General features: G+C 41.1%; 1 protein-coding gene across 1 annotated transcript in view; it reads left to right on the top strand.

Moving 5' to 3' along the window:
• Nucleotides 1-15,037, top strand: part of CDH11 (cadherin 11) — a 134,025-nt gene that overhangs the window by 108,371 nt on the left and 10,617 nt on the right. Inside the window, exons 7-11 of the mRNA XM_032231406.1 lie at nt 910-1,097; nt 4,392-4,645; nt 6,633-6,769; nt 11,835-11,956; nt 12,971-13,088. Of these exons, the coding sequence (XP_032087297.1) occupies nt 910-1,097; nt 4,392-4,645; nt 6,633-6,769; nt 11,835-11,956; nt 12,971-13,088 (819 nt within the window). The remainder of the gene's footprint in view (nt 1-909; nt 1,098-4,391; nt 4,646-6,632; nt 6,770-11,834; nt 11,957-12,970; nt 13,089-15,037) is intronic.

Below are 15,037 nucleotides of genomic sequence, written 5' to 3'. Positions count from 1 at the left end.
GTATATTTTATTCTATAGAGAGAGAAAAAAGCTGGAGGAAAAAAAAAGTAAGTGGAAAAGCAAGAATTTCCATTACAGAGTCTCCGTACAAGAAGTTTGAGAGGGTTTTTTTTTTTGAAAAAAAGTATAAGACCACCCAAGTCTATAATGACTCAGGGAAGAGCTTTGCCTTATAGCCTGCCAAATTAGCATGTCTCTGCTTTTTAATTTTAACCTACCAAAAGTGTGATGGGGCAAAACACTAAGTGCCAAGAGACCTTTTAATGGGTTAATTGCTGCCTGAATCTGACTTAGAATATCTGGAATGTCCATGTTCCCTCTGTTTCCTCCACTAGTTTTTACATATCTTGATGGAGTCAATAAAATAAATACTCCTAAAGCAGTGGTGGGTTTCAAAAATTGTTCGAACCTACTCTGTGGGTGTGGCCTCTTTTGTGGGAGTGGCTTGTCGCCCATGTGACTGGATATGAAGATGCTGACGACACTTGTCAGAACCACCTTAAATTACTTCACACACAGCACTGGCATGCATAAGAATATGATGTAAACTTGTTTTTTAAAAGGCATCTTTGGTTTGCGTTAAAACAACTTCAACACACGCAATGTTCTGATTGCACCACAAACGCAGTAGTCATCCTTACCTTTCACAGAGGCACTGAGTTTTATAAATATGAGCATGATAGTGTAGAATAATCATATCCAAGGACTAGTAGTGGGTTTCAAAAAAAATTGGAACCTCTTCTGTAGGTGTGGCCTGCTTTCTGGGTCCACTGGTGGAATCTCTTCTAACCGGTTCGGTAGATTTGACGAACCGGTTCTACCGAATAGGTGCGAACTGGTAGGAACCCACCTCTGTCCTAAAGGAATTAACAGTATAGCTCATTTACTGATAAGCCCCATTTTGCCTAGGTGTTTATCAGATGTCAATATCAGAAGCTGCCGTTCCTGGTGAGGAAGCTGGAAGAGTAAAAGCCAAAGATCCAGACATTGGAGAAAATGGTTTAGTAACTTACAACATCATTGATGGCGACGGTATAGAAATGTTTGAAATCACAACAGATTATGAGACTCAGGAAGGGGTTGTGAAGCTTAAGAAGGTAAGAAATGCATTCCTTTCATTCCTCAATGGATAATATATACTTCATTTTTTTCCTATGCCTCATGGAACATATAATAGCCATAGATTATCACTCATGGTAAAAAAGAAAAGAAAAAAAGAGCAAAAGTAGTTTGGGATAATTTGTTTATGAAGCTATGATTAACTTCCGGCATCCTATTTTACTCTTATCTCTTAAGGCTTGGAGCCAGAATGAAAGGAAAGAGATTATAAAAAATAAAGCACTGGTGCATAGAAGCTCCTTAACATCATTTTAAAGTGAAGAAAAGTACATTATTCTTTTACTGATCTCCTCTTGAGAAATCAACACTGTTCCCTCTTCAAAGCACGTGGCACATTAACTTGGAAATAAATGAAGAGGATTGCCTTCCTTATAATGAAGCATTTATTTTCAAGTTGGCAAGACAGTGTGAATTTTCAGATAATGTGAAAATTACAAGGGATTTCTTTTGTGTCTGCAATGCTTTTTCCGGAGGAAATCTTAATTTGGGCTGTCAGGATTCCTTCTGAATGCAGTCTTTGTTGATTAAAAGAAAGAATAGAAGGGGGGCAGAAAGGGGAAATAAAGCAAGCATAGGTTGGTCAGTGCTGTGTTTCCTTCATGCAGGTCAACAAAAGTCACTCTTTTTCGTTATTCTGAAATATTTTTCTTCCGTTATACAAGCCAAAGTCATCAAGCTAAACATTGTATGCAAAATTGCTATGGAAGCAGCTGTGCTCAGCTGCTTTAAAACCAATGACTTTGCCAACATTTCAGAATTGATTAATGTTTAACAATAGAATAGAAAATAATATTTGCAGCTCAGGGTAGAATGGTGGAGTCCTCAGTGTTTTCTGAACTTTTCTATTTTCTTGGAGATGTTTCATTATCCAACTAAGTAATATCAGTAATCAGTGATGTTACCTAACTGGGTAATGAAATGTCTGCAAGAAAACAACCAAGCTCAGAGAGCACCAAGGACTCTACTTATCAGTGTTTCTATTTTTTTGGGGGGGGGGGGGTTGTTCTATAGCAGAATTGTCAAACTCGTGGCCACAGGGCAGATGTGTCATGTGCTGGCCACGCCCACCATTTAAGTGAAGGGTAAAAAAGTCACGACAACTTGACGTCACAAGTTTGACACCCCTAGTCTTCAATTGGGCTTTATAGCAACCTAACTATAGCAGAGAGGATGCCATTTAAGTTCTAAAATCAATTATGCAATTCCTAGAAGTATCTCCAAAACTATTTTGATGTTAGGAATAGGAACCATGTGGTAACATGAATCTTAATTAGATTGTGTTGCAGATTTTATCTTGGGTTTTATGTTAAGTCTATTTGTTGTTTTTCTGTTATCTGTTTTATCTTCCTTTCCCCCCCCTCTGAGTCATATTTTTGAGTCTTTTTTTTTTGGGGGGGGGTATTTTCATTAGTTTGTGAAAGTGGGTTAAAGACATAAAATTAAAGAGAGACAATTTGATGTAGTGTTTAATGTAGTGCTTAGAAACCAGGAGACTGAATTCTAGTCCGACTTTAGGCATGAAAAAAAATGGCTTTGAGCCAGTTACTTTTCTTCAACCCAACTCACTTCACAGGGTAATGGTTGTGGGGAAAATAGGAAAGAAAAATCTATTGGTATGTTTTCTGCCTTGTGTTGCAGATGAAAAAGGTGGCATTTCTTTTACAGGCAGCACTTTGGAAATCTCTTATAACTGTCCATTCTGCGGCTAGTATATGTTCATCCATAATTCTCAAGATGTATTTAGGTGGTTGGGTGCTTTGTCATTATTATATGCTAACAAATCTATTTAGAACTGGGCAGATCAGAATAACAAACAATAAGTGTGCACATTAGATACTTATGTATTGTATATATATGCATGTAAAAGCGAGATGTGAAATACTCAATTTTATATCTAGAAGTATATTTTAATTAGAATTGAGCCCAGACAGGAACAACTAAATATCAGAATCTGCAAACTGTTATAGAATAGAGCTCCCTGTTTTACTATAACAGCAATACTATCAGTAATAGCTCTAGCACTTGGGAGCCTTTAGACCAGGCATTATTAAACATGGGCATCCAGATTATAACTCCCCTCGTGGTACTTGTGCCTTGAATAATATCAAATATTGGGTAATGTTACCATGGTTAAATTAACAGTAGTGTCCATACAGATTTTTACCTATAATCTTAAGACTTTATTTACTCTTAAGGTTACAGGCAGGATCTTGGAGATTGCAGAAATGATCATATCAGATGTCCCTAAAGTTCATGTTATTCCATTATACATTTTTGAACGTTGGCCAGTAAAGGAATCATTTCAGTTCCAGTTTACCTATAAGCATGCCGGATTCTAAAGGTGTTGTGATCTGACCTATCATATTACCTCAAACAAAGATGACCCTAAATTTATTTCTCATTTTCTCATGCCCAAAAGCAAGGTAGGGAAGATACTGTGTTCTCAAAGAATCTAAAATGATTTTCACATTTTAAAACAATATCTTAAATAAACATAGGAATTACCTTATTTTTTGGAGTATAATACGCACAGGAGTATAAGACATACCAAGATTTTGAAGAGGCAAAAAAAGGGGTTTTTGCACTCTGCAGACCTCCCCAAAACAGCCTGTTTTTCACAAAAATGGGCCCATTTTTTTGTCAGAAAAAAGGACATGCATAGCCTTTAGGAGGCTTATAGAGTGCTCCTGGAGGCTGGGGTAGGCAAAAATGAGCAAAAACAGCCCATTTTTCACTCATTTCTGCCCTCCTCAGCCTCCAAGAGCCCTCTGGAAGCCTCCTAAAGGCTATGCACAGCCATTTTGGTGAAGGGGTGGGGTTTCAGGTGGCCAAAAATGCTTTATTCAGTGTATAAGATGCACCCAGATTTTCAGATTCATTTTTGAGGGAAAACAGTGCATCTTATACTCCAAAAAATATGGTATGGGAGGGTAAGTGCAAAAGTGAAATGGATTTCTTTTCAGCCTCTAGCAACATCTGGCTAACTTTATCTAGGCTGGAAACTATGCAGGATAGGTTCTGGTTAGTACTTTGTTGGAGAATATCAGAGAACCTTAAGGTGGAGGCCAAACTGGGGAATCAAAAATTATCCTGATAAAAAGCAATGGTAAGTTATCAATATAATGTTGATCAAAAAACCCTCATGGATGGAGACATGAAAGCAGTAATGATTGAAACGAATTAGAAGGAGGTTTATCTTTTTGTTGCTGTTGTTTGTAAAAACATCCTTGGAATAATACCTTGTGTTTCTTCCTTTTTTCCCCTAACCTCAGCAAGTTGACTATGAAACCAAAAGAACCTACAGCTTGAAGGTAGAGGCAGCCAACATATACATTGACCCCAAATTCATCAGCAATGGACCATTCAAGGATACTGTGACTGTGAAGATTAGTGTTGAGGATGCTGATGAGCCCCCCATGTTTTTAGCACCATTTTACATCCTCGAAGTGGAAGAGAATGCAGGGCCGGGTGCTCCAGTTGGACGGGTACATGCCAAAGACCCTGATGCTAAAAACAGCCCTATAAGGTATGCTTATAACAGGCAACAATAACGTAAAATAGAAAATGCTGAAATCCTATCAGTAATAACTTAAACACTTGCAATGTAATAATAATGTGGATGTACACAGCAGTGAAGTGTGGTGAAGATGAGGAGGAGTGAGGCAGCGGCGGTGACTCCTCAGGGACAGTGACAGAAGGGGCTCCGGATGCCTGCGCCATCTCCCGTCCGTCTTCCAGGACCTCCCCAGCCTGGCGCATGGCACTTTAAAGTGCATGCCGCCGCCCCGGCCATACAGCGGACTGTATGGCCAGGCCCAGGGCGGGGGCATGCACTTTAAAGTGCCGGTGGGCTGTATGGCTGGGCCCAGGGCGGCTGCATGCACTTTAAAGTGCTGGTGTGCCTTCCAGCCATTCAGCAGGACCTGTGTTCATGGGGCCTGTATATGCTGAAGGCACATAGAATGCTGGTACTTTCCCACCGAAGTGATACCTATTAATTGACTCACATTTGCATGTTTTCGAACTGCTAAGTAGGCAGGAGCTGGGGGAAGAAATGGGTGCTCACTCCATTGCATTGCACTCAGGTCTTGAACCCAGTGTCTTTAATCACTGAGCCATCGCACCCCTCTAACTCCATAATAGGACGGTGCATTTTCAGCCAATGAGCTAGCACCATTGCAATAAACTGCTCTGCTTTTAGAAATATATAATTATTAAATCAGTTTTTAATATTAGCAGTGTTAAAGTGATACCAACTATTTTAAAATGACATTTGAAAAATATTAAAATAGATTCTGAATAAGCGCTTTTGAAAGAGATATAATAAGGCAGCTGACAATTAAGTCACACAGAAGGGTAGGACAATTGTGACATTGAATTATAACTCTCAGCGGCTCCAGCATAGTCAGTGTGAACAATGCCAGAACTGCAGATCAAAAAGGTCAGAAGAAACAGATCATGGATGAACAGAATAACTGATGAAAACAAAACCTTTGAATCAGGTTCTTTCCCAAATACTACAACATGAATTATAACTTCCAGGGCCATTGTCACATCATGGATTCCCTTGCTTCCATTTGGGACAAACAATTATAGAATATGTGACATGAAAACACACAATCTAGTGGCACCAATGTGTGAGGCATGTAGAGGAAACACTGCACAAGACACTACTTTTATTGGCAAACTAGTTGATAACCTGTCGTTGCCTGGGTGTTTATTTATAGGGGGGGAATGTCCGGGCCAAACATAATTTCTAACGTTGGATTTTCCCCCTTGTGGAGTACTGTGAAGCCATTACTATGGCAATTCCACTGAGCTGCACAGTAGAAGCTATTTCATGGCACAACAGGCTGGATTTTAATAGAACACACACACACACCAAGGGGTTTTAGGGGTATCTTCCTCCCCCACAGTATTTGTTTGCAGAGAGTAAGTTATCTGTGTACCAAGTTTGGTTGAAGTTGCTTGAGGTGTTCATATATATGAAGAAGATAGATAGATAAATGGAGTCCCACACAACTGAGAGATTAGGGTTTTACATTGTGGCTTTGCCATTCTATGTTCACATATTAGATGAACTGCTCAAGAAAGGTACTTGTTTCATAGTTCCTGCTGTAACTTACAACTTGGTATCATGCAGAGTTCTAACATGAACAGAAGGGAGTCACAAAATTATTCTGTATAAAGACCTTTGCTTGTCTGTGATCCAAATCAAATATCTATACCCACTGAATAGTTGAATAGCCTTACCTTAATAAGTAGTTCTGACTACCAAAACCAATGAGCAACAAGATACATATTGCACTTTACTGATGGGTTGTTATGCCATGCTACTAAGAAATAGCAACCCATTTCCATTTAGAAGTGATCCAGTCATTCTAATTAATATTTTCATCTTGCTAAGCATGTTCCCACCAAGCTAATCTGTGCTACACTGTTTGGGAGACATGAAATGAACTGAAGACAATGAACAATTCTCTTCTAATGACTTCATTTGCATCCCCTTTTAGATATTCAATTGATCGTCACACTGACCTCGACAGATACTTCAGCATCAGTCCAGAAGATGGCTCAATTACAACCACAAAAAACCTGGATAGGGAAGAAATAGCCTGGCACAATATTTCTGTGTTAGCATCAGAAGTTCGTAAGTGTTATGCACTACATGCTCCTTTTTTGAAGAAATGAAAGGTGCTGGGATCTCAATATCTTTGGGACTGATATTTAACCTATGATCACTTTCATTTTGGATGAAGATTTCACATTGTAGCTGAGATGTGCCCTTGGTTGGGTGGTAACATGAAATACAAAGGTAGAATGCTGCTAAGCCTGTCTGCCTATATGAATACATATAGTCCTTGACTTATGGCCACAATCGAGCCCAAATTTATGTTGCTAAGTGAGATAGTTAGGTTTTGCCCCATTTTACAATCTTTCTTGCCACAGTTGTTAAGTGGATCACTGTAGCTGCTAAGTGAGTAATGCAGTTGCAAAATGAATCTGGCTTCCCCATTGACGTTGCTTGTCAAAAGGTCACAAAATGACCACAGGACACTGTAACAATCATAAATATGAACCAGTCGCCAAGAACCTGGATTTTCATGATGTGACCACCGGGATGCTGAAATGGTCGCAAGTGTGAAAAAATGTTTATAAATCACTTTTTCCAGGGCTGTTGTAACTTCAAACAAATGGTTTGTAAGTCAAGGACTGTCTGTATATTCAAGCAGTACCTCATTCAGTGAAACCCAGACTGATTCTGAGCACTACCCTGTTTCCCTGAAAAATACAACCTACCCTGAAAGTAAGTCCTAGCTTGAGGCCTTCCCCCCAAAAAATAAACCCTAATTCCAGGATGCACGGGTAAAAATTAAGCTAGCATGGGGATGTGGGGGTGGAGCCGCCCTATTACGTACTTTCAGACAGTTGCAGCCAAGCCTCACACACTGTGATGCCTGCCTTGCTGGCCCATTTCTTATGCAACTGGCAAGGTTTTCCTGAAGGCCTCTGCAGCTGATAAGAGGGCTCTGGATCAATCCGGAGCTCTTGTTATCAGTTGCAGAGGCCTTCAGGAAAGCCTTGCTTGATGCAAAAGAGGTTCCTGAAGGCCTCTTGACAGTGTAAAGGAGGCAAGGGGTGACACGCGCAGGTAAGGTGAGTCAGTGGATGCCATCCCCCTGAAAATAAGACCTGGTTTGCGTTTGCGTTTTTTTGCGTTTTATTGGGATTTATATGCCGCCCTTTTCCCTGAGGGGACTCAGGGCGGCTTACAACCACAAGGGAGAGGGGTGCAGTGTCAAAAACAGAACAGTATGTGAACAAAGAAAACATAGTAAAAACACAACTTTCATTCAGCAATCAAACACTCGGGCGGGTAAATTGGGAACCTATCCCCAGGCCTGCTGGGAGAGCCAGATCTTGAGGGCTGCGCGGAAGGTCTGGATAGTGGTGAGGGTACGGATCTCAACGGGGAGGTCGTTCCACAGGGTCGGAGCTGCAACAGAAAAGGCTCTCCTCCGTGTGGTTGCCAGTCGGCATTGACTGGCAGATGGAATTCGGAGGAGGCCCAGTCTGTGCGATCTAATTGGTCGATTTAGGGAGGTAATCGGCAGAAGGCGGTCTCTCAAGTACCCAGATCCACTACCATGGAGTGCTTTAAAGATGGTCATCAGTACCCTGAAGCGCACCCGGAGACCAACAGGTAGCCAGTGCAGCTCGCGGAGGACGGGTGTAACGTGGGCGAACCGCGGTGCGCCCACTATCACTCGCGCGGCTGCATTCTGGACTAGCTGTAGCCGCCGGATGCACTTCAAGGGCAACCCCATGTAGAGCCCATTGCAGTATTCCAGCCTAGAGATCACAAGGGCTCGAGTGACTGTTGTGAGAGCCTCCCGGTCTAGGTAGGGCCGCAACTGGCGGACCAGGCGAACCTGGGCAAATGCCCCCCTGGTCACAGCTGACAGCTGGTGGTCAAAAGTCAGCTGTGGGTCCAGGAGGACTCCTAAGTTGCGGACCCTATCTGAGGGGTATAAAATTTGACCCCCCAGCCTAAGCGTTGGTGTATTAGCCAAATTATTGGGAGGGAAGCACAACAGCCACTCGGTCTTGTCCGGGTTGAGTACCAGTTTGTTAGCACTCATCCAGTTCCTAACGGCCTCCAGACCCTGGTTCATCACGTCCACCGCTTCATTGAGTTGGCACGGGGCGGACAGATACAGTTGCGTATCGTCCGCATATTGGTGGTATTTTATCCCGTGCCTCCGAATGATCTCACCCAGCGGTTTCATGTATATGTTAAATAGTAGGGGGGATAAGACCGAACCCTGCGGCACCCCACATGTTAGGGGCCTCAGGGACGATCTCTGCCCCCCGACCAACACCGACTGCGACCTGTCCGAGAGGTAGGAGGAGAACCACCGTAAAACAGTGTCTCCCACTCCCACCTCCCGCAGACGTCGCAGACCTGGTACCTTTTTTGCTGGCAAATATATATGTATACATACATACATACATACATACATACATACATACATGCATGCATGCATGCATACATACATACATACATACAAGACAGGGTCTTATTTTGGGGAAAACACAGATTAGATAAAGATACTTTCTCTCCTCCACTTTCTGATATCAACAGATATTAACTTTAAATAAACTACACATGGAATTTCTCATTATTGAAGGAAGCCAGGGTCAAAGAAACTCTGGATCTTTGTACTCTCATTGGGTCTTCCTTATCACAAAAATGTCCCCACCCCATATGTTTTTCATCCTACTGAATAGGACTTATTTTTTTTAAAAAAGGCTCCCCAGAATAATACTTTTGTAGCATTGTGGCATACTCTGTGCCACTTATCAGAAAACCTTGTTCATTTTGCTTGAATGAACAAAGGCAAAAGAGAGGCTAGACTATGGGGTGGGGACGTACTTGAGAGACCTCCTGCTGCCAATTACCTCCCAAAGACCCATCAGATCCCACAGATTAGGCCTCCTCCGGATTCCATCCACCGGCCAATGTCGATTGGCGACCACCTGGAGGAGGGCCTTCTCTGTGGCTGCTCCGGCCCTTTGGAACGAACTCCCCGCGGAGATCTGGACCCTCACCTTCCTTCAAGCTTTCCGTAAAGCCGTTAAAGCCTGGCTGTTCCGACAGGCCTGGGGTTGATGAGTTCCCTTCCCCGCTCGAATTGTGTGACTGTTGATTGTTTTTTAAATTTTCTCTGTATCCTGTTTGTTGCCTTGTCTGTATTACCACCCCCCCCCCCCCGGGTTTGTTAGCCACATCTGAGTCCCTCCAGGAATAGGGCAGCATATAAATGAAATAAACCTAACCTATAACCTAGACTAGTATCACCAATGGAATTCTGTCAAGGAGTGACCACCTGACCACGGATGCAGTGTGAAGTGAAATTAGACATGATTGCATTCTTATAATTCTTAGCTTCATGCAAATATAGACAGGCAGGAAGCAGGCATCATGGCCAGTCAAACAAATCTTAGATGTGGCAATCATGTATTTCAAAAACCTAAGCAATTTAAACGAAGTTCATCCATTATTTTCTAGCAAGCCCATGCCTGATCAATATATTGCTCAATAACTCATTGCCACAAATTCATCTGTATTTCCACAGGCCCAAGAGAGACAAAGGGGTAATTTTGTATGAAGCAAGCTCAGCACATATTGTTGACTGCATGCTAGAGAAGTCAATCTCTTTATCTTGTAGCTGGATCAATTTCTAGTTTTGGGTGGGGCAGAGAAAATGATAGTATGCTACTCATCAATCTATCCATATGAGCAGAAACAGTTAGCCAAAATGCATATCAGATCGTTAACCAGATTGTTAGTGTTCAGTTTCAACTGCACAATTTTAGGGTTTTTCTGGAACTGGAAGTTGTATAACAGAGATTACACAATTTTCAGCAGGTTCTGACCAGTTCTGGAGAACAGGTAGTAGAAATTTTGAGTAGTCTGGAGGACCAGTAAATACCACCTCAGACTGGCCCCACCTCATCTATTCTCTGCCTCCCGAGTCCCAGCTGATCAGGAGGAAATAGGAATTTTGCAGTAACCTTCCTCTGCCATGCCCATCATGCCATGCCCATCATGCCACGCCACACCCACAGAACCAGTAGTAAAAAAATAATAATATCCCACCACTGTTGTGTAACTAGAGATCCAGGATGTAGGTATCTGATGGATAAGAGTTTTGTAAGAACCACTGTATATAAGGCATTAAGAAAGAACCCAGGCAGATTCCCAACATAGAAAGGACATTTGATTCATAGCTGAAATCAGTGCTTAATCTTTGTGCCTTTTGCTTCTGACCACTAATTACAATGGGATTGAAGCTTCCTATTTTTGAGTCGGCATTAGAGCTTCTACCTGTCCCTTGTTGTGGTTATAGACTAGGCTGATTTCATGCTGCTTGTTTCTGACCTTGCCAAACTAGAAATCATGCCAAACTTGAAATATTAATGAGCAGAGCTTTAAAAAAATATATCCAACTTACATGGTTTATTAATGACAGGATCTGATGATAGGAACTCATTAATTCTGATAGCATTTTACTAATCTACTAATACTGAAAAAGCTGCTGGTTGCGTTTATATTATACAGATTTTTACCAAATATTTCATCTGTTGGGAAATTGACCCTGATAGTGCATGAATTCTCCTCTCTTCTCCTCTCTCCCCTCTTCTTCCCTGTTTCTTCTCCTCTCTCCTCCCATTTCCTGTTCTGTTTTGATTTTGGCAGAAACGGATGAAATTCATTCTGTTCTTTTCCTATATAACCATGGGGGCAAACACCCAAACATCCACAAAGTTTGCAGGGATGTCTACTTTCTAGCGAGCCTTTCTAGGAGTTTTTCCTCTGCCTCTGAGAAGGGAGCCTAATCCTTTACTATCTGCTCAAATCATTCAGACAATACCATTAACTAGCAGAGATATCTTAGTCCCAAACAGACCCGGGGGGTTGGTGCAGTTTGTATACGCCATGCTAACCCATGTACTCAGTTAAGGGTGTCATGTGAACAAAATCATTGACAATCTGGACATCTGAGTCATCGCTCCCAGAGAAAGTTGAGTAGGTCAAAGGCTAAGAAAGTCCCTATGTGAGACATTCGAGGTAGAAAGCAAAAACCAACACAGACAAGACAACTTTGTGCTTTATGCTATTATGTTTTCCTTCTCAATAACTATTGCAGATAACCGGCATCAGGAAGCCAAAGTTCCAGTAGCAATTAAAGTTCTTGACGTAAACGATAATGCTCCCACATTTAAAGAGCCCTTTGAAGCTTTTCTATGTGAAAAACCCCAAACAAATAAGGTAAGTATGTCCACTTTCTCTTTTCTTCTTCAAGGCTGACCGTTTTGGTTTCTCTGGGCAGTGCCTACAAAAATGGAGAAGCAGGAAAAGCAGGGATTTCTGCTGGGCTTAAAGAAATAAATGTAATGATGAGCATCTCTAGTAAATCTGTCTCACTGATTGACAGTGGCAGTGGGAAGACCATCGTTACAATAGATAGTCCTTGGCTTACAACAGTTTGGTAAGTGACCGTTGGAAGTTACAGTGTCATTGAAAAAAGTGATTGCTGGCTCTTTTTCAACCATTGCAACATCCTCATGGTCACCGGATCAGAATTCAGGTGCTTGGCAACTGACTCATATTTATGACGGTTGTAGTGTCACAGTCTCATGTGATTCACCTCTTGCAAGCTTTTGATGTGTAAAGTCAACGAGAAGCCTTATTTACTTAACAACTGTGCAATTAATACAGTGTAATGGGCTTAACAACAGTGGCAAGAAATGTCTTTAAATGGGGCAATACTCACTTAACAAATGTGCCACTTGGGAAAAGAAATTTTGGGCTCAGTTATGGTCGTAAGTTGAGGGCTAGTTCTATGTTCCCTTAAACACTAATGGTGCTACCTTCTTATCCTAAAACACAAGTAAATTAAAAGGGACTTTGGTTGAAAGTTTATTCTACAAAGCAGATCCCCAACATTATTATTTATTTACTTATTTATTTACTTATTTATTTATTTATTTATTTATTTATTTTGTCACTCATGTACAAAATAACAGGAATAGAAATAAACATGAATAAGAACACAGGAAATGGGTGCAAATAAATAGGGACAGTAGGACATGGACTGTAGGCACGCTGGTGCACTTATGCATGCCCCTACTGACCTTTTAAGAATGGGATGAGGTCAACAGTAGACAGTTTAAGGTTAAAGCTATGGGGGTTTATTTAGACATGAAAAATCTAAAAGTTGAGGCAGGGAGAGAAAGAGAGATTTCAAAGGCACTGCATACTGATAAGTGTCTTTCCTTCCAGCCAATAATTACAATTTTCGGAGAGGACAAAGATGATACAGCCAATGGCCCAAGATTCATCTTCCATTTGACACCTGAAATGATGCAGAAGCCCAATTTTACTCTCAGAGATAACCGAGGTTTGTACTTCTATTCATTATATAGGATGGGAGGAAACTAAGTATTCTCGCAGTAGTATTTTTCTTCTCCTCGTTAGCCATGAGTGATTTTCTGCAGCAATGACTGGGGAGAGAGCTTCACAAAAATGCATAGAATGTGTAAAATGCAAGTAAAAAAAAAAAACCATAACAATTGCTCTGGTTGTTTCTTTCACTAGCAGAATTCTTCTTGATCATTTCATCTGGGAGTTGAAGGCCATATATCTTGAGCGTGCCAAGGTTGAAAAATGACACAAATGGGTCAAAATGAGGGGTCCTTAGTGCTAGTCAGAAGTGGTATTCAGCCTGTTCTCTCTCTGGTTCGGGTGAACCAGTAGCGGTGGCTGCGGGTGGCTCTGCCCACCTGCCTGATGGAATGCATGAGTACTGTGCATGCACAGAAGGCGGTGAGTATGCACAGACATGGTGTATGTGAGTGAAATGAACATGCAGACGTTTTCTCTCACATTTGCGAACTAATAGGGTAGGTGGCTCAGTGGCTAAGACAGGTGGGTGGATGATAGACAGACAGACAGACAGACAGACAGACAGATAGATAGATACTGTGTTTTCCCCAAAATAAGATAGGATCTTATTTTGTTTTGAACCCCCAAAATAAGCACTTGGCCTTATTTTTGGGGAGGTCTTATTATTTTTGATGTGCAAGAGGCAATCATGGCTGCTGTTGTATTGCAATATTTTCGGAGATGGCTTATTATCCGAGAGGTCTTATTTTTTGGGGAACAGGATAGATAGATAGATAGATAGATAGATAGATAGATAGATAGATAGATAGATAGATAGATAGATAGATAGATAGATAGGCAGGCAGGCAGGCAGGCAGGCAGGCAGGCAGGCAGGCAGGCAGACAGACAGACAGACAGACAGACAGATGATAGGTAGGTAGGTAGATCAGACAAATAGATGATAGATAGATTCACTTTACTGCAAATGTACTTTAGGAATTTTATAAAAAAGAAAAAGAAGAAATATTGGCTACACTCTTGCTAGGTTGCTAAAATAATCCATCACAGACTAGAAATAGAACTATCCCCCTTCCCAATTCATCTTAAATCATTGTTCTCCTTCATAAATGGAAACTCATTTGAAATGGAGGAATATTTCATCACAGTACTCTACAATGCGTACAACCCTCTGCATGCCAAGTCAAAATAAGTTCCATTTGTGTGGCATTCTCCCAAACTTGTGGGTATAGCTTTGCAGCCGAGGAACTGTTGGTCTCCAAAAACTTAAGGGCTAAAAGGGAAAAGTAATATTTTTTAAATTAAGCCAGAGCTCAATGATGAACTATTTGTCTGTTTTTCAAATGCATTTTGAACCAGCTAGCTTCCAAATACTATTTTTTTCAAAGCTGCCCCCCCTTAAAGATCATGGATAGTGATAGACCTCACCCTCAAACCCACAGCATTCCTAGAGGCTCCATGCATTATAAAATGTATTCCAGAGCCTCCCCCAATCCATTACAGAAACAATGGTTCTATTTGAGCCAAAATTATTCTATTTAAAGTAATTACTGGTCACCATTTGAGGATGTCAGGTATGTTCTTGATTCTCTTTCTGGTTAACATTTGATTGATAGCACATACACCCTGTTGACACTAGATGCAAGATAGGCACTTAGTCTGAAAGTATAGCAGTGAACAATTGCTACATTTATCCAGCAGTATTTATTCTGCAACCTTAGAAGAGTTTGCGGTTTGAAGGCAAAAACTAGAAACACATGGTGAATTATATTTTATGTTTCCATTTGGCTCAAAATAAGTTTTTTCTAAAAGCCTTTTAACGTGTTTATCCCACATTAAACATAAATCTTCAGTCTTTTTACTTGATTTAATGTTTGCAAAAAATCTTTGTAGTAAACTTTTATTTCCCTTGAAATATTGTTGGGAAGTGTTAGAAAGGCCATCTTT

Source organism: Thamnophis elegans, chromosome 14 (genome assembly GCF_009769535.1).
Source record: "Thamnophis elegans isolate rThaEle1 chromosome 14, rThaEle1.pri, whole genome shotgun sequence".
NCBI lineage: Eukaryota > Metazoa > Chordata > Lepidosauria > Squamata > Colubridae > Thamnophis > Thamnophis elegans.
Note: the sequence above shows the minus strand (reverse complement) of the source record. Positions and strands in the feature narration are given on the sequence as shown.